Here is a 24,002-nt window from a genome sequence, read left to right as displayed (position 1 = left end):
TTTCCCACACCTGCCTGCGTAGCTTATAGAGTGGATATCCACGTCACTGCAGGACTGCTGTCATTTAGAACATGCGCAGTCTTTTTTCACATGGTAGCCGCAAGTCTCAGCACGTGGAACTGCCTCGCCACTGTACCCCAGCTGATTCCAGTTGTCTCTTGGGTTCCAAACCTACTTATGCCCCCCACGGCTTGTCCTCCAGGCTCTAGGAAAGAGTCTGTGTCTCTGGTCAGCCTCCTTAGCTGCTGCCCCCATTCCCATCTCTCCTGCCCCGGCTGGAACTTCCTTCCCTCTACTAGCTCCTCTCCTCTGTGTCTTCCTCTTCTTTTTTCTCATTTTCGTTCAGCCTTTCATTCTCCCATGCTAACCTCCTCACCTTCATCAGGCCTTCCCTCTGTATGAGAAAAAGGCTATGTAACATCTGCTTTTCATTCTGCTTCTCAAAACTTCTTCTTTAGTCGTACTTTCTTCCAGTCATTCACTCCTAAACCTTCTATATTCTGGTTTCTGCCCTAGAAACTTTTCTACAGCTTCTTATTAAGACCATTAGATGCTTTCCAATTCCCAGTTCCAGAGAACATGCAGCAGCTCTTACTGTACAAACCCCCTCTGCCGTTTGGACACTGTCCCCTAAGCCCTTTCAGAAACTTCCTGTTCCTTTGATTTTTGTGATACTATGCTACACTCAGTGTCTCATTCTCTCTCTCTCTCTCTTTTTTTTTTTTTTTGGTTGAGATGGAGTCTCGCTCTGTGGCCCAGGCTGGAGTGCAGTGATGTGATCTCGGCTCACTGCAGCCTCCGCCTCCTGGGTTCAAGCAATTCTCCTGCCTTGGTCTCCCGAGTAGCTGGGACTATGGGCACCCGCCCCCACACCCGGCTAATTTTTGTATTTTTAGTAGAGACAGGGTTTCACCTTGTTGGCCAGGCTGGTCTCAAACTCCTGACCTCGGGTGATCCACCCACCTCAGCCTCCCAAAGTGCTGGGATTACAGGCATGAGCCACCATGCCCGGCCTTTCATTGTCTCTTACCATTGATTCCTTTTGGTTTTCTTTTATGGACTTATTTTTTCCCCCTTCTTTTCTTCTTGCTCTTGGTACATTAATTCTGTTTCTTCTACGTAAATGTTCTCATTTTCTCTTTAGGTTTGTTATGCAATGATGCTTCCCATTTCTTTATTACCAGCTCATGTTTCTCCTCCAAGAGTCAGACTAATCTGCCCAGTTACTGGAAAGTTCTGCCTGGGTGAACCAGCAGCACCTCAAAAATAGCATTTCCAAAATTGAACCCAGCGTTATTTCCCCCGGCGTGGTTCTTCTCCTTCTGTTTCCTATATGTTGATGATGAGACCAGTGCCTCCATTTTCAAGGCATTTGGGGCATTAGGGTAACTTGAATGGAGGCAAAAACTATCTGACTAACAGAATTGGGAGATTTTCTTTATGTCATAATGTCAGACTGGATGTCCTAAAAGCAAAGATAAATGTCTTCTTAGCTCCAAAAGTTTCCCAAACTGAACAAAACCAAGGAAAGAGAAAGGCCTTGACCTAGAAGTCTCCTTTAATATCCACTTGAACTCTCAGCATCTTGTAACTTCCGCTCAGCATCTTCAAGCTTGGCTCTCTCCTCCTTGTCTAGACACAAATGGTCAGGTCAGTAGCAGCCAATGAGAGAAAGAAGTCTGTATCCTTATTCACAGGGATCCATAACTCACCCCAAGCAAAGATACCTTCAGCTAAGAAACAGGGGAAAAAGCGGTATGTAGCTAGGATTTTAATAAATGAAGATTACATAAGAAGATCTGAGAAGCAAAACACTTAAAACTCTGATCAGGACATAATAGGCTTTCAAAAAACAGACTAACTGCTTCAAAATATGTAACCTAGAAAGCAAAAGTTTCCCCCACATCTCACCCTTCCCTTGAGTTAATCACTGCTGACTGTCCCATGTGTATATCAGCAATTTTTATGAAAACAAATTAGGGGCTGGACGTGATGACTCACACCTATAATCCTAGCACTTTGAGAGGCCAAGGCGGGCAGATCACTTGAGCCCAGGAGTTCAAGACCAGCCTGGGCAACATGGTGAGATCTTGTCTCTACAAAACATAGAAAAATTGGCCAGGTATGGTGGCATGTGCCTTTAGTCCCAAGTACTCAGGAGGCTGAGGCTTCACTTGAGCCTGGGAAATTGAGGCTACAGTAATTCATGATCATGCCATTGCACACCAGCTTGGGCAATAGGAGTGAGAACCTGTCTCAAAAACAAAAAAACTTAGAATTATCTCACACATATTGTTCAGCAGCTTATCCCCTCCCCTCTAATAGATCATGAACAGTTTCCCATGTCTGTATGACATGGTATTTCATTTTACTGTTGTATCATAATTTATCTTTCCCGTCCTCAATTTTTGGACAGTTAAGTTCCAGGTTTTGCTATAATAAATAAACAACATCCTCATATATAGATTTTTGTTTATTCAATGTTACTAGATCAAAGAATGTAAACATTTAAAATGTTTAAGAGATTGTTATGCCAAATTACCTTCTAAAAGGCTGTACCAGTTAAAATTCCCACTAGCAGTACATGAGAATGAAATGACCCTATATTTAAGAAGAATTAGTGCAATCCTATGGTTCTAAAGTTGAAGACGACTCTGGGCAACTAGTAGCAATTTTATATGAAAAGTTCGATCCATTCTTCCCCCTTGTGGGCCTGAGTTCCTTTTACAGAAATCCTTTCCTCTTTGGGGGAAGCTATTGGTTGAAGAATAGTTAACAGCTTTATTCAGGCTATTCCCAGGTCTCTTCTGAAGTCTGTAGGTCCTTGGTGCTGGCTCCATCTCTGGTGAGTTTTTCTTCATTAAGTGCTTTACTCATGTAAACATAATACTGCAGAGAATTGCTTTCTCTGGGATAGTGTTTATGCTTTGGAGTACATGTATGAAATTCATCTGTGAAGGAACCTGGGAAATATTATGAATTTACTCATAATATTTATAAGTAACTTATATTTGTAAGTAATGTTTATAAGTAACCAATTTTTAAAAACAGTTTTTAAGGCCAATATATTTGATGTTGTACTGCTATTAAATCAAGGTTATCAGGGCTGGGTAGGGTGGCTCATGGCTATAATCCCAGCACTGTGGGGGAATCCCTTGAGGCCACGAGTTTGAGACTAGTCTGGACACCATAGCGAGATCATGTCTCTACAAAATATTAAAAAGATAGCTGGGGCTGGGCGCGGTGGCTCACGCTTGTAATCCCAGCACTTTGGGAGGCCAAGGAAAGCAGATCAGTTGAGGTCAGGAGTTTGAGACCAGCCTGGCCAACATGGTGAAACCCCGTCTCTATTAAAAATACAAAAATTAGCTGGGTGTGGTGGTACACACCTGTAATCTAATCCCAGCTACTCAGGAGGTTGAGGCAGGAGAATCCCTGGAACCCAGGAGGCAGAGGTTGCAATGAGCCAAGATCGTGCCACTGCACTTCAAACCTGGGCAACAGAGTGAGACCCTGTCTCAAAAAAAAAAAGCCTGGTGTCATGGTGTGTACCTGTAGTCCTAGCCATTTGGAAGGCTAAGGCAGGAGGATCACTTGAGCCCAGGAGTTTGAGGCTGCAGTGAGTTGTGATCACCACTGCACTCCTGCCTGGGCAACAGAGTGACTCTGTCTCTCAAAAAAAAAAAAAAAAAAAAGGAAAATCAAGATGATCAAGTAGGCATTTTCTTTGGTTTTTGTTTGTTTCTTTGTTTATAGTACCCCTCTTTTTTGGAAATAAGTATCTATTATAAATCCCTGTGTAAAATGGTACATTGTTTGTACTTTGCACTTAAAAGTTAATTTTTGTATAAATACCACAGTAAAAATGTTGTCTATTAAAAAGTGTGTCCTATTTGTTGCCTGTTTTTTAGTCATTATATAGATTCTTTCCTGGTGTTTTATTTATAAAATATGTTTTATCAGACTTAGCTTTGCCCCAAGTGGTGGCAGGGCTGGTCTATTGTGAATTCAAGCACATGATCTATCAAGATTTCAACCCAGAGGAAATGGGCCCGGAAGTCCCAGAGCAAGCAAGCTGTCAGTGAGCCAGCTAAGATCACGTGACCAGCCTCAGTCACTGTACCCATGGAGACATGGCGGCTCTGATTGGCCTGGCTCATGTGTGTCGCTTGGAACTAGAGGTAGGATAAAGCCCACTCAGACCACATGGCCAGAAAGAAGGAAAAGAGAGAGGACTGAAGGCAGGGGCAGGGCAAATGGGTGCTGTGTAGAGATAGGCAAACCCAGCAGATGCCCCGAGCCTACACCTCTGCTGTGCCAAATGCTAGAAGCCATTGGGCTTATTTATATATATTTCATGGTGCTGAGAAATGTCTATTTGCATTATTTATTTGTGAATCGTTCCTTCCATAAATTGTGCTGCTGTTTTAAGTTTCCTATGAAATATGTTTTTAAGTATCATGATATTAGGTAGTCAAAGGTAATACTGTTTTCCCACACGGTGCTATTTACATCATAGATACTAAATTAAAACTTTTGATAGAAATTACAAAATTTGTGTTACCTTTCTATATAGGCATATTTAAAAGCTAACATCCTAGTTTCTGTAGATTCCAATCTACCAGTATTTCCCATGCTGAATCATAAGCTTCAGCATTTCTTTAACAATATCTCGGCGTTTGGTATAAAACCTTTTAACTTCAGATGCAGAGAATATTTGGTAGTTAGGTAAAAATGAGATGGTGACTGGTACTAGTCCATTGTCCAAAGTTTGAAGCATAATGTTCCCGGTATATGTATGTCAACTCTGTCTATGATATCATATACTTACCTGCTTTTATTTTTATAACTGTGTGCATCTTGAATATAATATTTTTCTAAAGTTTATTGTAATTAGAAGATCTTTAAAATTCCCTTTAGAATTGTATTTTTCCCAACAGACCCAGTTAAAAGTAACTGTATATATTTTTAAGGGATTGTTTTAGTTTCTAGTTTAGATTAACTAGTAGGACGCTTCTGGCTGATGTTCGACATTAGCCTGGTTTTGAATGTATCTCTAATGTGTGTTATAACCCACCTGAGAAATACTGCTTGACCTGTATATGAATATGAGTTCTGCTAAAACACTGAGGAACCTTGAGAGTTGCTAATGCCTCTGGGGTCATTTGTTCTGAACGGAATGAATAGAATGAGTAAATCACAATTGCAAGTGGTAAATAGCCATGTTCTAGTTTTTTCCTCACCAAACCATTCAAAGCCAAGTGAGCAAGGCGGAATGACTGGCTACCCTTTTATTGTTTTCGTCATTTTGTTTATTTGGCTTATAATTTAATACAAGGAAATTTGTATCTGCCTTATATGGAGGCTGCCTTCAAAGTACATGGTCAGGGTAAATTTTGAATGACCTCTACATCTTTTTTCTCGCCTTGCTAGCATGAATGGTTTTTCTGTATACATACATACCTCTGTAAATCAGTACATGTGCTATAATGTTATTATATAGTTTTAAAATACATTAAAAGAAGAAAAATGGCTCTTAAATAGGAAATGCATTTTAGATTGTCCAGCATTTGGCTGTTCTGCTTATTTTTGCTCCCTTTACATCTAAATTAAAACAGTTAAAAGATTCCCCATCAGTTCAAAGGTCTCTGCAGGGCCCATATTGTTGACATGAGTGGGAGTGAAGAGGAAGAGGAGCACAAGAGGTACGTTAGAGAGTCCTGCTCTGAGCCCTTATCCCACAGCCCTCCTCACAGAAGACACCAGCCTGACTCACTGCCCTGCCTGCTTGTCATGTCCCTGTAGCTGAGGCTGAAAGCTTCTCTTAACCCTACTCCATGGTCCTAGATGTTAGAGGCAGAACCTCGAGGATTCAGAGGCCTAGAACCTAAAGCAGCTCTCAGATGCCTTCAACCCTTTTAAGACCTTCAAGGTTAGGAGCTGTAGTGACCTTTTCTTTTCTTTTTTTTTCTCTTTTACAATGATCTTTAATGTGAATCTGAAGTCAGTGTAGTAATTTCAATCGTCTCTTGCCTCAGAGAAAATTTTGGAAACTTTCTTATGTACATACATATATATGTGTGTATATATAAATTAATATACACACATGTATACATGTATGTATGTATATGTGTGTATACATATAAATATGTATACATGTATGTGTGTATATAAATATATATACACACATATACATATGAGTGTATATATATACACACACACATATATATACATGTATACATACACACCCATGTGCATGTATATATAATAAGTGTGTGCGCTTATATTTTACAGTTACCATCGCACCATTTTTTTTCCCCAAATTGTTAAACTCCTCTTCATTCTCATTTTGGAAGATCATTTGTTTATTAAAAGAGATATAATATTAAACAGGCAATCGCAGAGGAGAATGACAGCACAAAGGTCAGGAGTGTGATATAGATATGTGCACACACACACACATGCATACATAAACATAGTCACTTCTTAGCCCACACAGATGAATATATGTATATGTATGTGTGTGTCTATATCACATGCTCTAAATAAGTATATATACACTATATTTTTTCCATCCTATTTACAAAGTACAATAAGAATTCATATAAACCATGGTGATTTTGGTGAAGACCTAGCACTTTTTTGAATTTTAATATATTTTGAAGTGGTAATGTTGGATTTTCCAAGCATGACTTCAGTAATAACTGAATTTTATAACTCTCCAGTGAGATACAAATCTTAATCACAATCTTGTTCATTTTTCAAGTTCACTGCATATCATCTTATTACCTTTAATGTTTTCAAATAACTTGGGAGGTCATTTGATCCTAAAAATAAAAAGTAAAGGTGTGTCTTTTATGGCTAACTTACAACTTTTAACATTTTCATGTGAAAGCATCTTTTACTAAATAATTACCCATCCTCTACAGACTGTAGGCTCAGGGACTAAGTAAAGTTTCATCCATGTTGAATGTTCAATTTCATTTGGCTTTGCTTTTTCTTAGTAAAAGCACCCTCTTGTTTGCTGCAGAGCAGCAAAAGCCTTTCTGAAATCACAAAATCTTTTAGAAGTTCTGACTCCAGAAAATTTGGTTTTGAAAAGAACCCTCAAAGTACCCCAGACAACACTCTCAGGGTTTACATTTTTGAAAAGTTGATCTGCATTTCACACATACTGATTTTGATTATATACATAATGTAACCATGTCAAAGGTAGTAGACTTGAAAATGGTGAATTTGGATCACATGTTAATTCTCTCAGGAGCATAAGTAAATATCACAGTAGACGGTAGGAAGTGTTAAAGCCTGGAAGAGATACATCTAAAATTATAAAGAAGTTCAAAGTGATTACTCCCAACTAGGAAGGGCTAAAGAGGTTTGGGGAAAGTAGAATTTAAGTAGAGCCCTTTAGGGTGAGTAAAATTTACAAATGGAGAAATGTGAAGAAGAAAAATAAAAGCAAAGATGTATGGAGTGATATAGTGAATGCACATTTTCCTTTAAGAAATTTCCATAGTATTCTATTGACATAGTATTCTATTCATATGTGCCCTAGTTTTATGATTAATGATCCAAAATCATTCAGGATTGAATGCATATTACCAACTTTTTAAAAAGTTTTTATTAATATTTTCAAACATAAAAGAGTAAAATAATACACTTTCATCTGCTAGCAACTTGGATAGATTTAACAGTTATCAAAATGTTGCCATACTTGATTCTTTTCTTCTTTTTCTTCCTAACGCATTTCCAAACAAATTCAAAACTTAGTATCATTTCACCTCTATATTCTTCAGTATGCAACTCTAAAAATATGGTTATTTTCTCATATAATCACAATGCTATTATACATAAAATATACAGACATTTTCCATGTTGTCATCTAATACCTAGTCAATATTCAGATATCTTTATTTGTCTCAAAAATATCTTCAACAGTTTAACCAGGATCCAAACCAGACTTATATCTCATAAGGACTTTTAATCTAGACCTGTTATTTCTAATCCGCACTCCTATGCCCCTCCTCCTCTTTTGCTGGGGAAGGGGATGGGTTCTTACTCTGTTGCCCAGGCTGGAATGCAGTGGTACAGTCATAACTCACTGCAGCCTTGAACTTCTGGGCTCAAGCCATCCTCCCACCTCAGCCTCTTGAGTAGCTGCAATTACAGGCACACACCACCACATCCAGCTAATTTTTTTTAATTTTTGTAGAGATGGGGTCTTGCTATGTTGCCCAGGATGGTCTCAAACTCCTGGTCCCAAGCAGTCCTTCTGCCTCAGCCTCCCAAAGTGCTGAGATTATAGGCATGAGCCACCATGCCCAGCCCCTTCCTTTTTGCCGTGCAATTGATTTGTTGAAGAAACCAGATCTTTTGTTTAGCAGAATATCTCACTTTCTGGATTTGTCTGTTTACTTCCTTGTAATGTCATTTCAATTATTGTTCTATCCCTGTAACTGGCATTTAGTCCTACGTACTTGATTAAAGTTCAATCTTTTTTTCTTAAAGGATATTTTGCTGCTATATACTTCTTATTACTTCAGATCAGTAGGCATGGAATATCTGATTGTCACATTCTTAGTGATACTGAATCATTTCATTGGGAAATTATTTTTTAATCCAGTCATTCCTTTCACATGTATTAGCTGAAATTCATCCTTAAAGGTAAATTTCAGCTGCCCAGAGAGGCAGGATAAGTATGCAGTCTTTTTTTTTTTTTTTTTTTTACTTGCCAGTCTTCAGTGAAAAGAGCTGATGGAGTTGATATAGTTACCTCCAGTGATGAGCACAGGGTTTTGGAAAGGAGAAAGGGTTCTCTCTCTCTCTGTCTCTTTTTCTCCCCCATCCCTCCCCCTCTCTCTTTTTCTCTCTCCCCCCACCCCACCTCTCTCCCATTTCCCCTCTTCCTTCGTCCCCCTTCTTTCTCTTTCTCTTTTGTTTTCATGTTCGTATTGTACCATCTTGACCAACGTGAATTCCTTCATGTTGCCTACTGGATTTCGACACAACCCCATTTGTGTTTGATAGCTGTCTTACTTTCTGATAAAAAATATTCCAGGTTTCTCTTGCGTATTTCCTGTGTATTATTGTATATTTCCACAGATCTGGAATTAGCAATTTCTCCAAGGAACATTGGTTCCTTTTGATGATGAATGGTGTTTAGGAACCATAATCTGTCACTAGAGTTGCCCACTGCTACTGGGATGTCATTATTCTAGGCCTTTACAAGGGACAGAAATAGGAAATAGATGGGTTTGAAAAGAAAAGGAAAAAAAACTATGAGTTTATACTGTTTCCAGTTCAGATTTAACATTACTGCTATGTATTTATTTATTGTCATTTAAAAAATAGAGATGAGGTCTTGCTATGTTGCCCAGGCTGGTCTCAAACTCCTGGGCTCAAGCAATTCTCCCACCTCAGCCTCCCAAAGTGCTGGGATTACAGACGTGAGCCACTGTGCCCGGTCACATCTTTTCTTTCACATTAGAAATCCTGAGTCTTGACCGGGCATGGTGGCTCACGCCTGTAATCCCAGCAGTTCGGGAGGCCGAGGCAGACAGATCGCAAGGTCAGGAGATCCAGACCATCCTGGCCAATGTGGTGAAACCTTGTCTCTACTAAAAATACAAAAAAAAATGGTAGCACGTGCCTGTAATTCCACCTACTCAGGAGGCTGAGGCATGAGAATCGCTTGAACCCAGAAGGTGGAGGTTGCAGTGAGCCGAGATTGTGACCCTACACTCCAGCCTGGCGACAAAGCAAGACTCCGTCTCAAAAAAAAAAAAAAAGAAATCCTGAGTCTTAAGAGCATTATTATAATTATTTATTTGTGTTATTCAACAAGAATTATATAAAATAGCCTAAAAGTAATAGTACCACTATCACTACTACTACCAAGATTATTAAATAAAGTTAAAGACTAAGGTTTTTTCCAGCATTTGCTCTTAAAATACATTTCACTATGGATACGCTTACAAAATACTGTCCTAAAGTCACTTGAAATGATTTTTGTTTCTGCATGGTTCTGTCATCAGCTTGATATACATTGAGGTTCATTCGTTTCATCTAGTTTTGATTCATAAGGAATTTTTCTAAAACTTAACTTTCTGAATATGTGGACCATTTACCTAACTCCAAAGTGAAAGCTGTGTAACAGAATATATTCAGAGAAGTCTTGTTTTCATGCCTTTTTTCCCTATGCCCTTTACACCCCTTATCCTATAGGTTGCCGTTTTGGTTTCTTTTGTATTATTATCTTTCTAGTGTATCTCATTGTAGATATGAGGAAATATGGATTATATATTGCTTACCTGAATATTAATGTCCTTTTAGAGATTTTTACAGATTCGGAACATTCGATATAGAAGTGTCATCATTTAAGAATCTCCCTTGGAAATGGAGATTCTATAATGGCTGTATTTTCCTCTAATTACTTCATGCAATTTGTTTCATTTTTCAAATAGGTCATGCCTGCATTAAAAGATAAAATGTTTGCTACTTGATATGTACTTGGATTATGACAAGATAAAATAACCATTTTATGAGGTGATGTAAATATTCAAGAGGCAAGCCACGAGCTTCAGGAATTAAATCCATTTATAGTTGTGTTAAAATTATATGAATGCTAAAATTTGAGCTGTGAGGATCAAGAAGAATAAGGAACAATGATTGACTTGAAGAATCAACGTAAAACTGATTCTCATAATTGGCATTGGGTATTTGGTGTTTTTTGATCCAATCTGAAATATGGAAATTACTGTTACAGTTTGGTATCTTAAGGACTGGTACTCTAAATATAATTTCTTCCAACTTCTGAATATTTATTTACATACCTAAGTTAGAAAAATCGAATACCTGGTGTGTTAGTTTTCTATTTCCACATAATAATTGACCCTGAAACTTAGTGATTTGAAGGAATAAACATTGATTACTTGCTAGTTTCTTGTGGTTGGGGATTTGGGTGGTTCTGGCTCAGGTCTGTCTTCAAGCTGGTGACTGGGACCACAGGCATCCAGAGGCTTCTTCTGTGAGGGCAGAGAAGCCGCTTCAAGCTCATGCACAGCTGTTGGCAGGAGGCCCCAGGGACCTCTTCATAAGGCAGCTTCAGCATCCTCCCCACAGAGTAACTGACTGCCCCCATAGAAGCCACAGCCTGTTTTGTGACCTAGCCTTGGAGGTGACATGTGGTTATTTTCACCATGTGCCGCCAGCCATCCAGCTCAGCCTGTCCAGTCTGCAAGGGAACTGTGCCAGTGTGTGAATGCCAGGAGGCCAGCCACCACACTTGGGCTTAGTATTTCTGGGGCTTTTCATAAAAATCAGAAAGCAAAAACATGAAGATTATGTGTATGTGTGTATCACTGATCCAGATATGAGGTTTTATAGTAATATGATTGTGAAATTTCAATGATTTTTTTTTTTGTATTTGTTGTGAGGAGGGGTTAGGTTTTTTTGGGTATCTGTATTCTTTTTTTGAGACAGGGTCTCGCTCTGGGATTTATTTGAGACAGGGTCTCAGCCAGACAGGAGTATAATAGTGCAATCTCAGCTCTCTGCAACCTCCACCTCCTGGGCTCAAGTGATCCTCCCTTCTCAGTCTCCTAAGTAGCTGGGACCATAGGCATGCACCAGCACACTCTGCTAATTTTTTTTGTTGTTGTTGTATTTTTGTAGAGACGAAGTTTCCCTATGTTGCCCAGGCTGGTGTCAGACTCCTGAGCTCACACAATCTGCCTGCCTCAGCCTCCCAAAGTGCTGGGATTATAGGAGTGAGCCTCTGGGCCCAGCCGAGAAGGGGGTTAGTTTAAAATACAGCATGGGAATCTCTTTCTCAAGGCGGTTGGTATTTCTGAGATTGATCAAAAACTGAAATCTGAAGAAAAGTAAGTTTTGGTGTAAACAATATGTTTTTTCATTGAGGTGATTTTCCTCCCAAATGTTGACCTTCCTGTTCAAAAGTTTCTGTAAAATTCATGGAAGTGGTTGCAATCGTTTTTACCTGTGGCATCATTTTGTTACCATTTAAGAATGGCCGTTCACTTTCAGAAGTAAATAAGTAAGCCATTGTAAGGAAACTTAGGAACGTTGTGTGCAGTTTAGTAGCCAGCTATTCAGACTTTGATAATTTGGATTACTGGTTTCATCGTGTTTGCACACAATAGCTGAATAATGAGGATCATTAAATGTCTTGTGCAGACATATCCAGCTTGTGTGTGCCGCTAACCCTGGAGGCTCTGTGCAGCTGGGGAGGTGAGCACGGGCTCTGTATTGACTTGACAAGCTGTGAGTTTGCATTACAGGCCAAGCAGCTCGTGACCCATTCTATTTATGTCACTGGTTTGTGGTGGGGAAACAGGTAAAGAAATCCTGCTGAAAATCCCTCCTTCTGCACGTTTTCATGAATAACGCCAGTGTTTATAGCAGTGAGGGCACTGTGATCAAATCCTCCAAAAGCTGTAATGCTAGCAGCATGGAGCCATTGTGGGACCAGCTGTGGGCGGTATTGGTTTCTCTGTGAGACATTGCTTATTCAACAGAAAGCTCTGGACGAGAACTTACTGTGCAATGAAACAGGAGAGAAAAAGTGATACTTCAGGGAGAAAAATACAGAAAAGCAAAGCACCGTCTAGAAGTATGAAACAAATAATGGTTGGCAATAAAGGCCAATAGGAATTCCAAATTATTTTTACAATGATCAATTTAGGTTAAGTGATGATAGTTCATCTCACAAGTGATGAAAAATTGTATCATGTTATACTGTTAAATATTTTTCTGTTTTGTTTAAAATTAAAGAAATAATAAAAGGATTGTTTTTAAAACTATTTTCAGTCATCATAAAAATAACCTTAGCTTAAGTCAAACTTTCAAACTCTGGTGAATTTTCTCTTGAATTTCAAAAGAGTTGGGAAAAATGGGTTACTTTAGCGCCTATATACCAGTCTAACCCCTGGAAAACAAAGAGTTAGGATAAAAGTTTGTCTTGTCAACATTGAGTAGCCACTTTAATGTTTTTTCTTTTACTAAGAAAATTTGAGTGAGAACTCACTCTCTCTATATATATTTTTTTAATTTAAAAGGGGTAGTGTAATTGAACTGGGAATGTTAGGCATTTTTTGAAGGATTATCTTATCATTACAAAGTTATTTTTAGCAAAATGCCATTTCTCTAAATTGAAAAAAATGAGAATATATGCACAAGCAGACATTTCTGAGATTTTAAGTATTAACCCATAAAATCGGTCAACAATCTATTTCTATCTGTTGGCCACACTGCTAATTTTAAGCCATCTAATGGGCACCATTATCAGGCCTTATAGGTAAGGGAGCGATCTAGGAAACGTAGGGAGAGGCGGGCGTGTAATGGTTCACGCCTGTAATCCCAGCACTTTGGGAGGCCGAATCACCTGAAGTCAGGATTTTGAGACCAGCCTGGCCAACATGGTGAAACCCCGTCTCTACTAAAAATACAAAAATTAGCCGGGTGTGGTGGTGCACACCTGTAATCCCAGCTACTCGGGAGGCTGAGGCAGGAGAATTGCTTGAACCCAGGAGGCGGAGGTTGCAGTGAGCCGGGATCGCGCCACTGCACTCCAGCCTGGGCAACAGAGTGAGACTCTGTGTCAAAAGAAAAAAAAAAAAAGAAGAAGAAAAAAAAGAAATGTAGGGAGAAAATTAAAGGACATTGGAAAAGAGTCAAGTAAGGCAAATAATACTCATTATGTGTTTGGTATAGCTGAAAACAATGTAAAACCATTTCCAGAAAACAGAACGAAGCCTTCATAATCTATCTGATTGTACCTGGTGTTGGGAATGACTAGGTGGCTGAGGAACTGGAATCTGTGTTGGCAAACAAAAATCTCAGTGGTCCTGTGACTCATTAAGCAGATAGAAGGAAGGTAGGCAGGGAGGAAAGAACAGAGGAAATGGGCTTGTGTTTTAAAATATTTTAAACAGGCAAAAATAATTCTTTTACAGAAGAGTTCTCACTGCAGTAGTAGGTATTATGCTTATTAAAGCTAATTAATATTTCTTGAGCTGCTGTGTTTAATACTGCAAGTAATCCAGAGACAAGATACAAACCTTACTGTTAGGAAATTGACTGCCTAATGTGGATGATAGAGACAGATCTGCACACAGTTGGGACACAAAGCAACCATGGGCAGTGTATTTCTTTGAAAAGACAAGACCCAAAACTACATACCAACCTTAATATCTAAAGGCTGTTAAAAAAAATTTCTTTTTTTGAGATGGAGGCTCACTTTGTCGCCCAGGCTGGAGTGCAATGGTGTGATCTTGGCCCACTGCAACCTCCACCTCCCAGGTTCAAGCGATTCTCCTGCCCCAGTATCTCAAGTAGCTGGGATTACAAGCGGGCACCACCATGCCCAGCTAATTTTTGTATTGTTAGGAGAACTGGGGTTTCACCATGTTGGCTAGGCTGGTCTCAAACTCCTGATCTCAGGCAATCCTCCTGCCTCGGCCTGCCGAAGTGCTGGGATTACAGGCGTGAGCCACTGCACCCAGCCCAGATTTATTACTTTTTGTACGAAAACACCATCTTTATAGGAGGTTTTCTCTTCCCCCTCCTTTGACCCTGGCCTTGTTGGTCTGGTATGGATGATGCACTCAACTTAGACACACCCAATTGTGCAGCTCTTTGATCTCGCTCAGAGCTTTGAATTTCACAAATTCATAGTAGGACTAGACTATGGTCAACATTTGTCTTGAAGGCTTTTTAACCAAGCTATCATTTTTTCCCCAGTAAATTAATAAAGTATAATATACACACAGAAAAGTGAATTAATTTTAAGTGTATAACTCAAGCCGTCCTTTAATAATTCCTAGCAACAGTTTAGATGTATACATTGTAACAGGTGTTTTCATCTTTTTTGTTTTTGGTTTTTGTTTGTTTGTTTTTTGAGACGGAGTCTCGCTCTGTTGCCCAGGCTGGAGGGCAGTGGCGCAATCTCAGCTCACTGTAACCTCCACCTCCTGGATTCAAGCGATTCTCCAGCCTCAGCCTCCCGAGTAGCTGGGATTACACGCATGCGCCAGCATGCCCGGCCAATTTTTGTATTTTTAGTAGAGCCGGGGTTTCATTATGTTGGCCAGGCTGGTCTTGAACTCCTGACCTCAGGTGATCCCCTCGGCCTCCCAAAGTGCTGGGATTACGGATGTGAGCCACTGCACCCAGACTTTTTCGTTATTTTTATTATACAAGTTATGTTTGTTAATTATAGATAAAAGGGAAAAAAAGGCATCCACCCAGCACAGTGGCTTAATGCCTGTAATCTCAACACTTTGGGAGGCTGTGATGGGAGGATCACTTGAGTCCAGGAGTTCCAGACCAGCCTGGGCAACATGGCAAAACCACATCTCTAGACACAAAAAAATATGTGTACAAAAAATTAGCCAGGCATGGTGGCACGCACCTGTAGTCCCAGCTACTCTGGAGGCTGAGGTGGGAGGATCAGATAAGCCTGGAAGGCAGAGGTTGCAGTGAGCCAAGATCGCACCACCACACCTTAGCCTGGGCAGCAGAGTAAGACCCTGTCTCAAAAAAAAATAAAAATTAATTAATTAATTAAATGAAACATCTATAATTTTCATATAGAGGCAATTGCTGGACACTTTAGTGTATATTTTTTCAAACTTTTTCTAAGTATACACTCATACTTTCTTGTTTGCTTTTTTTATTTTCTTAGAAAAATTGCATCTTACACCTACCTTTTTCTTGGATAAACATATCATTTGTGTGTGTGCATACATGTGTATCACCGCCTCAAATAACAACATGGTATTTTGTTCATCATCATCTGTGTAGCCAATCTCCTATTCTGGGGGTATTTTAAATTGCAGTTATTCTAGTGTTTATTTTTTTATTTTATTTTTTGCAGTCATAGACAGTGCTACAAATCATATTATTTACCCCATACCTTTACACAGCTGTCTAATATTGCCTCAGGATACATTTCTAGAAGCGGAATTGCTGGTAAAGAGCTTGCACATTTTGAAGGTTTCCATAATCATTCCAAATACTGGACCAACCATCTCTCCCTTTCCCCCATACTGAGAGTACCAGGTGTTGTCAATCTTTTTCATCTTTACCAAGGAAGCATTTTATTGTCAGGTTTATATCTTTGATTACTATGAAAATAGAACGTTGTTTCTTGTCTATTGGCTGGTTTTGGTTTTTTTATTCTATTTTCTACTTGCTGTTTCCTTTGCTTATGTTTGAATAAGAACATTAATTCTTTTTTATTCAGAACAACTCTTTGTATAAGAAGGAGTGAATGCTTTATTGTTGCAAGTAGTTTGCTTCATTTTGTCTTTTGCCTTTTAACTTTCCTGAGGTTATTTTATGCCATATAAAATTGTTGTGCAGTTAGATCAGCATTTCCCTTTATGGTTTCAACTTTTGGTGAGATGCTTAGAAATTTTGTCCTACCCCAAGGCTAAAAACATCTATATTTACTTACTTTTTTGGGAATTTTTATGCTTTTGTTTTCTTTTGCCTAATTTTTAAGACATTTAGAATTTATGGTTTGTGATACAGCTCCAATTCTGAGGATTTTTTTAAATTAACTCTACCATCCAACGAGTCATAATTGAGCTAATTCTCAATCGCACATGCATAATTATTGCATAGTATACCACATGAACGTCTAAAAATTATTGTGGACAATAGCTTCCGTCTTTACCTCCAACATTTCCCACTCTCATAGGTGGCAAATAGTGAAGTTAAAACAAAGTGATAATCTTTGCAAGCAGTTTTCTAAGACCCCATCCATCGATCCTGCGAATGGGTATTATAAGATAGAAGATGTTTCCCTTGAATAACCTCTCTTATTGATAACTTAAATTTTCAGGCGTATTTTTGCCTGCAGTCATATTTATTGATCACAACTCTCTTTTCTTCTTCCTGTCATCCTCTGTCCTCTCTTTTTCCTGCCCCGGAACTTAACTCCATTAACAAACAACTGAAAATGCCAGGGTTGTCCTCATGCTTCCTGACCTAAAACTGTAATTCTTTCACGTGCTCTGTTTCTTCTCTTTTCTTTTTTTCTGTTTTCATTGATATCCCATATTTCTCTCACCTGTGCTTTATCCCTTCCCACATCATAAAGCATATTACTCTGCTACTTTTTTGGGGGAGCTATAATTTTGAATGTATAGAAAAATACACTAAAAGTATCATGTCATCTGGACAATTACTACTTTCTGGATCAGCTTTTGTTTCTTAGTTTGGATTCTAACACATTTTATTTTAATAACCGTCATGTTAAACACTGGGGACATAGAAATTAAAAAGGCTTTTTGTTCATTTGAGGAACTACTGATATAGCAGGGGTAACAAATCTGGGTACAAACTATTCAAATTGTTTTTTAGCCTTATGAAATTGGGTCATTTTCTTTCAGTGTTCAGTATATTTTAGAAAAGAATGAATATTCTGCATTGATTGAAGACAGATTTTTTAAAAATTTTCCATTGGGTCAGTTTCATTATTCATATTCAAACCTATATCTTTGCTGGTTTTTTGACTGCTTATTCTGTCAGTTGTGCAGGGAGATAAATATGCTTACATCTCTGGCTATGATTGTGGATTCATCTGTTTCTTACTGTTCTGTCAGTTTTTGCTTTATATGTTTTGTAGATGTGTTATTAGGTACATACAAATTTTAAACTGTTATAGCTTCCTGGCAAATTGGAACATTTTATCATCAGGAAATAGCCTTTATTATCACTGATAGTTCTTGCCTTAAAGTCTTTTTTGTGTGGTATTACTTTTCTTTGTATTTGTATACATCTTTTTATAGCCTCTCACTTTCAGCCCTTCTATTGCTAGATGTGCCTCTGGGCATTAGAATATATTGGGTTTCACTGTTTATACAGCCTGACAACTGAATCACTTAGACCATTTATATGATATAATCATTTATGTTTTGAGTTTGAAATTTACCTTATTATTTTGTGCTACTTCTTTACTGTTCAGTGTTTTTTTTTCTCTCCTTTCTTTTATCAGACTAAGGGTTTTTTTTTTATCATTCCTTTTTTCCTCATACTATACTTCGTTTGTAATTTTTGCGTGGTTACCCTAGAAATTACCATACTTTATTCACTACCTTTATGCTACATTTTATATAATAGAGGGATATTAAAATACCTTAGCTCTGTTTACCCATTACTGCCTTACATATTATTATGTTGTGTAATGAATTATGTAAACATTTGGAAGATCTGCCTAAGTCAGTGAACCAGTATTTTCCAAATGACCAATGTATGACATTATAAAATTATGCATGGGTAACTTTTGTATTCAGAGTGCTAAACAGAGCAATAAATTTTAATGTAACAGAATATGAATGTCTATTGATATGATTTCAGATTACACGTTGTAACTAACTTATAAGAAACTATCATTTGTTGCATTTAATGCAGCATTAAGGAAGAACTTATACCATTATCCAAAAAATCTTTTAAAATACTCCTCCCTTCTCTAGTTACATATGCCTACATTAAAGAGGTTTGCAAAAAATTTAAAACATTGCCAGGCACAGTGGCATGCACCTGTAATCCCAGCTACTCGGTAGGCTGAGGCAGGAGGATTGCTTGAGCCCAGGAGTTCAAGACCAGCCTGGGCAACAGAGCAAGAGGCCATTATCAAAGAAAAAACCAAAACATTGCCAGTCATTTTCAAGTTTTTTGTCTTGGAAAATATAGTTATTTGCATTTAAAAAAAGTTATCTGATAACATATAATGGGTTCATTGTTGTTACTTTTAAATGAATTACTAAATATTTTTAAACTTTTCAGTTTTATTTTTATTTTTATTTTATTTATTTTTTTGAGACAGATTCTTGCTCTGTCACCTAGGCTGGAGTGCAGTGGTGTGATCTTGGCCCACTGCAACCTCTGCCTCCCAGGTTTGAACAGTTCTCCTGCCTCCTCCTCTGGAGTAGCTGGGACTACAGGCCTGCGCCACTAAACCCACTAATTTTTGTATTTTTAATAGAAATGGGGTTTCACCCTGTTGGCTGTGATGAATCACTCCTGGCCTCAAGCGATCCACCCACCTTGGCCTCCCAAAGTGCTGGGGTTACAGGCATGAGCCACTGTGCCTGCTCCAGTTTTGTTTTTAATATGGTAAATATTGACAGATATAGTGCACATTTTTTAAGTTTTAATAATTTTTAGGAATTTAAAGGGGCCCTAGGACCAAAAATTTGAGAATTGTTGCTTTAGAATTTTTTTTAAGTGTCTGCTGGTGGCAAATTCTTAGCTTTTGCCTGCTTGTAAATGTCGTTGTTTCATCTTTATTCCTTAAAGATGTTTTCAGAGACACAATTTATTTTTCTTTAGCACATTGAAGATGTTACTCCACTGTCTTCTAGATTTCATCATTGCTAATTAAGAAGTCAGCAGTCACCTGTTTCTTCTTTGAGAGGAATTGTTCTTTTTTCCCTCTGGCTGCCTTTCAGATGTTTCCTCTCTCTCTGTGATATTTTATAGCTTCCCTTTGATGTGCCTAGATATAGATTTGTTTTTATTTATCTTGCCTGGGGTTTGTTGGGCTTCATAAATCTGTGGATTGGTATCTTTCATCAGTTCTGTAAAAGTCTCAGGTACTCCTTGTTAACATTTGTCTCTGCTCCATTTTTCTTCTAGAATTATGATCAAACATGCACTAATTAGACCTTTTATTGTATTCTCTTTGCTTCTCAGGCTATGCTCCGAAAATTTACTTTGTTCTAATACTCAGTTTATAGTTCTGTCTTAAGTTGTTTCCAATCTGTTTTTAAATCACTCCATTGAATTTTAAATCTCAGTTAATGTATTTTTTAGTTTGTAGAAAGTCTGTTTGGTTCTTTTCAAATCCACTAGATCTGTGACTTCCTACCACCTATATTTCCAGCCTTTGCCTTTTATTATTTTTTAATGCTGTAAGCAAAGTTGTTTTATAGTTGATAATTCTTGTATCTGTGGTCTTTGTCCCTTCATACTAGCTGTTATGTCGTAACAGTTTTCCCTGATCCCACCTTACTTCCTCATAGGTTTGATTATCTTTCATTATGTGCCACTTATTTTTTTTTAAAGATAATTATCTGTATTAATATGAGACCTAGATTTTAAGATATTTCCCCTCGGGATTATGCTGTGTGCCTGGGCACATTGCAAGTCCCAATTGCTGTAAATGTAAAGTATCCTAGAACACCAGAGGTGAAAATTCATGACATTCTCATTCATCTTTACCTTATGGGCATAGCTGATTGGGAATCCATAGCATCGGGAGGAAGTTCTATTAGACCTTCCACTTTGGGCAGATCCTGGGCTTCGACATTGGTTCTGTTCATCATAACCAAAGATCACACTTGCCTAACGCGTAAATGCCCTTGGGGTAAAGCATCTGTGTTCTGCTTACCTCTCAGGGTTCCTGCTTTTTCCTTTAGCTTTGGTTCCATCACTTGTGTATTAAACCATTATGGGAAACTGCCTCCAGAAATAGCGTTTTAAAATTTTAGTCTAGCCATAAAAATAGAGAATGCTTACTCTCTGGATATAAATGCCATAGCAATAACTTTGAACTCCTACATTACATGCCTTTTATGTAAGGCAAACCTCAGTACACATTGAGAGACAGTGTCATATACTTATTAAGATCACAGGCTCTGCCGGGTGCAGTGGCTCACGCCTGTAATCCCAGCACTTTCAGAGGCCGAGGCGGGCAGATCACGGGGTCAGGAGATCGAGACCATCCTAGCTAACACGGTGAAACCCTGTCTCTACTAAAAATACAAAAAAAATTAGCCAGGCGCAGTGGTGGGCACCTGTAGTCCCAGCTACTCAGGAGGCTGAGGCAGGAGAACCTGGGAGGCGGAGTTTGCAGTGAGCCGAGATCGTGCCACAGCACTCCAGCCTGGGCGACAGAGCGAGACTCTGTCTCAAAAAAAAAAAAAAAAAAAAAAAAGATCACAGGCTCTAAAATCAGACTGCTTTGTTTAAATCCTGGCCCTGCCATGTAGCAGTACCCTGTGTTAATTTATGCAAGATGCTTAATCTGTCTGTGCCTTGGTTTCTTCATTTAAAAAAGCAGAATAATAGCTTGCCTCATGTGGTCATTATGAAAAACAAATGAGGCCGGGCACCGTGGCTCATGCCTGTAATGTCAACACTTTGGGAGGCTACGGCAAGCAGATCACCTGAGGTTGGGAGTTCGAGACCAGCCTGGCCAACATGGAGAAACCCCGTCTGTACTGAAAAAAAAAAAAAAATAATACACACACACACAAAAATTAGCTGGGTGTGGTGGCACATGCCTGTAATCCCAGCTACTCGGGAGGCTGAGGCAGGAGAATCACTTGAACCCAGGAGGGAGGTTGCAGTGAGCCAAGATCGCACCATTACACTCCAGCCTGGGCAACAAGAGCAAAACTCCATCTTAAAAAAAAAAAAAAAAAGCGAGATAAGGCAAGGCAAGTAAACATTTAGCATAGCGCCTGGCCCACAATTGGCTTTCACGTGCTTAGGACAGTCAGACCTATAGTAAGTGCTCAATAAATAGTCACTAATTATTATGTTAAGCATTTATCAAGTGTCTGCTGCACCAACAAGTGTGTGTTAAATTCTCTTGATCTTTGGCTGTATCCAGGTTAGGAAGATGATCACTCTTGCAGGAAACAAATGGAGAACAATTAGACAGCAGTAATGAAGTTATTTGCTGAAATAATGGTGAAGTTTTTCAAGTAACTTAATGTTTTATAAATTTATGATCAGAATAGCAAAGAGTCAGTGCCTTTTGGTGAAAGTGGTTTCTAAACTAGGACTATGAGGAAGTGAAACTGTGCAGGCTGGCAGCAGTGAGGCCGGAGGCTGTTGTGAACAACAGCCGTGAACATGACACGGGGCCGACACTTCCCATCTGGATGCAGTTTTTAAAGTGTTTCTCCATATTGAGGTTCTCACTACAACCCTCTGAGGCCACTGCATTTCTTTTCACTTTGTTGATGAGAAAAACAAGGCCTCAAGAATTGTGTGGAATAGTAGAAAGAGACAGGCTGGGACAGTCCGCAGGCTGGCGATTCCTGGTGAGGTGAGGATGGCCATATTGCATGGCCCAGAAACTTTATTGATAACTAGAGTGTGACATTGTGTGTATAAAAGTTAAAAGACAGCAAACACTAATGCGGTATGTATTGTTTATGGACACCTACAAAGGCAGGAGAGGTACAGAGAAAAAAAAACAAAGTACCAAGAACAATAAACAAAACCCTACCTGCTTTAGGGCAGCGGTTGCTCTGGGGCAGGGAAGGAAGTTCATCTGAAATAAATATGGCAAAGCTAACATATTTTATCTCTGATTATTACCTAGGCATCTGATATATTGTTTTCTCTGTGTGTAAAATGATATATATATATATTTATAATGTATATATGATACTTTTTTTTTAAATAAAGAAGCTTAAAAAAAAGCAAACTTTGGAATCAAGTAGACCTTGGTTCAAAAGCTGCCACCCATTTACTCAAATTCCTTTCTCTCGCTGATCTTCAGTTTCCTCATCTACAAAATGGAGTAATCATTACTTCTTTGATGTTCTCATGAGGACTGGATGAGATGATATTTGTAAAGTGCCTAGTATAACCTCTAACTTCTTATAGGTAGGTCCTCAATAAGTCACGCTTTTTATAGTAAATGAATAATCCAAGGCCACAGGTCTAGTCCCTGGCGGCTGCAGAATTTGAACGCAGATTTCCTGACCCCAAGTCCAGAGCTGCTTCCACTGAGTTGTATGAAGAGGACGCTGTTAGTGGAGGAGCAGGGTCACAGCACCACAGCTCTAGCGACCCGGGGCAGCGTCACCAGGACAGAAGCTGCCGCTGCATTACCTCCTCCTCACCTGTGCAGCCCCTCTGGGAACAATCTTCTGTTTTGTGTTTTGCTTTGTTTTGTTTTGTTTTGTTTTGTTTTGTTTTTGAGATGCAGTCATACTCTGTAGCCCAGGCTAGAGTGCAGTGGCGAGATCTCGGCTCACTGCAACCTCCGCCTCCTGGGTTCAAGCGATTCTCTGCCTCAGCCTCCCGAGTAGCTGGAATTACAGGTGCGCGCCACTGCACCCGGCTAATTTTTTGTATTTTTTAGTAGAGACGGTGTTTCACCATGTTGGCCAGACTGGTCTTGAACTCTCGACCTCAGGAATCCACCCACCTCGGCCTCCCAAAGTGCTAGAATTACAAGCATGAGCCACCTCGCCCAGCCTGAACAGTCAGTCTTTAAAACCTGGCAATCAAAGCCAAATCCAGAAGTGAGAAAGTCTTCACAGTTTTATTGACAATGGCATAGAGCGTATTAAGAAGAAACATTGGAACTGAGAAGAGATAAATAGAAACTTCTTTTTTTTTTTTTTTTTTTTAGCTGCTCTGTCCAGCAGCTTAGGCCAGGTTAGGTTTATAGTCATTAACAACCCAAAAATCTCAAGGACTTCCAACAGCAAATGTGTCTTTCTTGCCCATCTCCGGTGTGGGACACAGGCTGCTCCAGGTCCGCTCCAGCTGGAGCCAGAGTGGAAGGAGCGGCGCCTGTCTGGGCCCCTGGAGGACTGAGGAGAGGTGGGGGTGGGCAGCTCCCCCTGTGAAGCTGTCAGAGCTTCTGCCTCAGCACGGGAACAGGCAATTGAAGTCACACTGCCTGTGCATGTGTGTTGGTTACTAGAAATTTCTAGATATCTGGCCACTGAGGGGAAGTTTGGGAAAATGAAAAATTCGTCTGAGTAAGTGGAGAGGCCACTTGATGTAGGGCCTCAAACTCAGTTCTTGAGCCGCTTCTGGACGTTGAAATATGTCGCTACTGGAAGCAAAGCTATTTTGCAATCATGTTTTTAAGCACGAGTTGGGTTCGATGATGATCCTGTTTTGACTTTTACCTTTCCCTCTTTTGTTGACAGTGTTATCAGCAAGGTGGTCCCTGCGCCCGAGGCCAAGCCGGCGCCCTCGCAGAACAGGCCGAAGAC

General features: G+C 39.3%; 1 protein-coding gene across 1 annotated transcript in view; it reads left to right on the top strand.

The window, feature by feature from the left end:
• The window catches only part of TAF3 (TAF3 RNA polymerase II, TATA box binding protein (TBP)-associated factor, 140kDa), a 199,579-nt gene that overhangs the window by 168,841 nt on the left and 6,736 nt on the right, over positions 1–24,002 (top strand). The window contains exon 5 of the mRNA XM_011974946.1: positions 23,937–24,000. Within this exon, the coding sequence (XP_011830336.1) occupies positions 23,937–24,000 (64 nt within the window). The remainder of the gene's footprint in view (positions 1–23,936; positions 24,001–24,002) is intronic.

This window comes from Mandrillus leucophaeus, unplaced genomic scaffold, assembly GCF_000951045.1.
Source record: "Mandrillus leucophaeus isolate KB7577 unplaced genomic scaffold, Mleu.le_1.0 Scaffold15, whole genome shotgun sequence".
NCBI classification, from domain to species: domain Eukaryota; kingdom Metazoa; phylum Chordata; class Mammalia; order Primates; family Cercopithecidae; genus Mandrillus; species Mandrillus leucophaeus.
The sequence above is the reverse complement of the archived record's forward strand: the minus strand, read 5'-3'. Positions and strand labels throughout refer to the sequence as shown.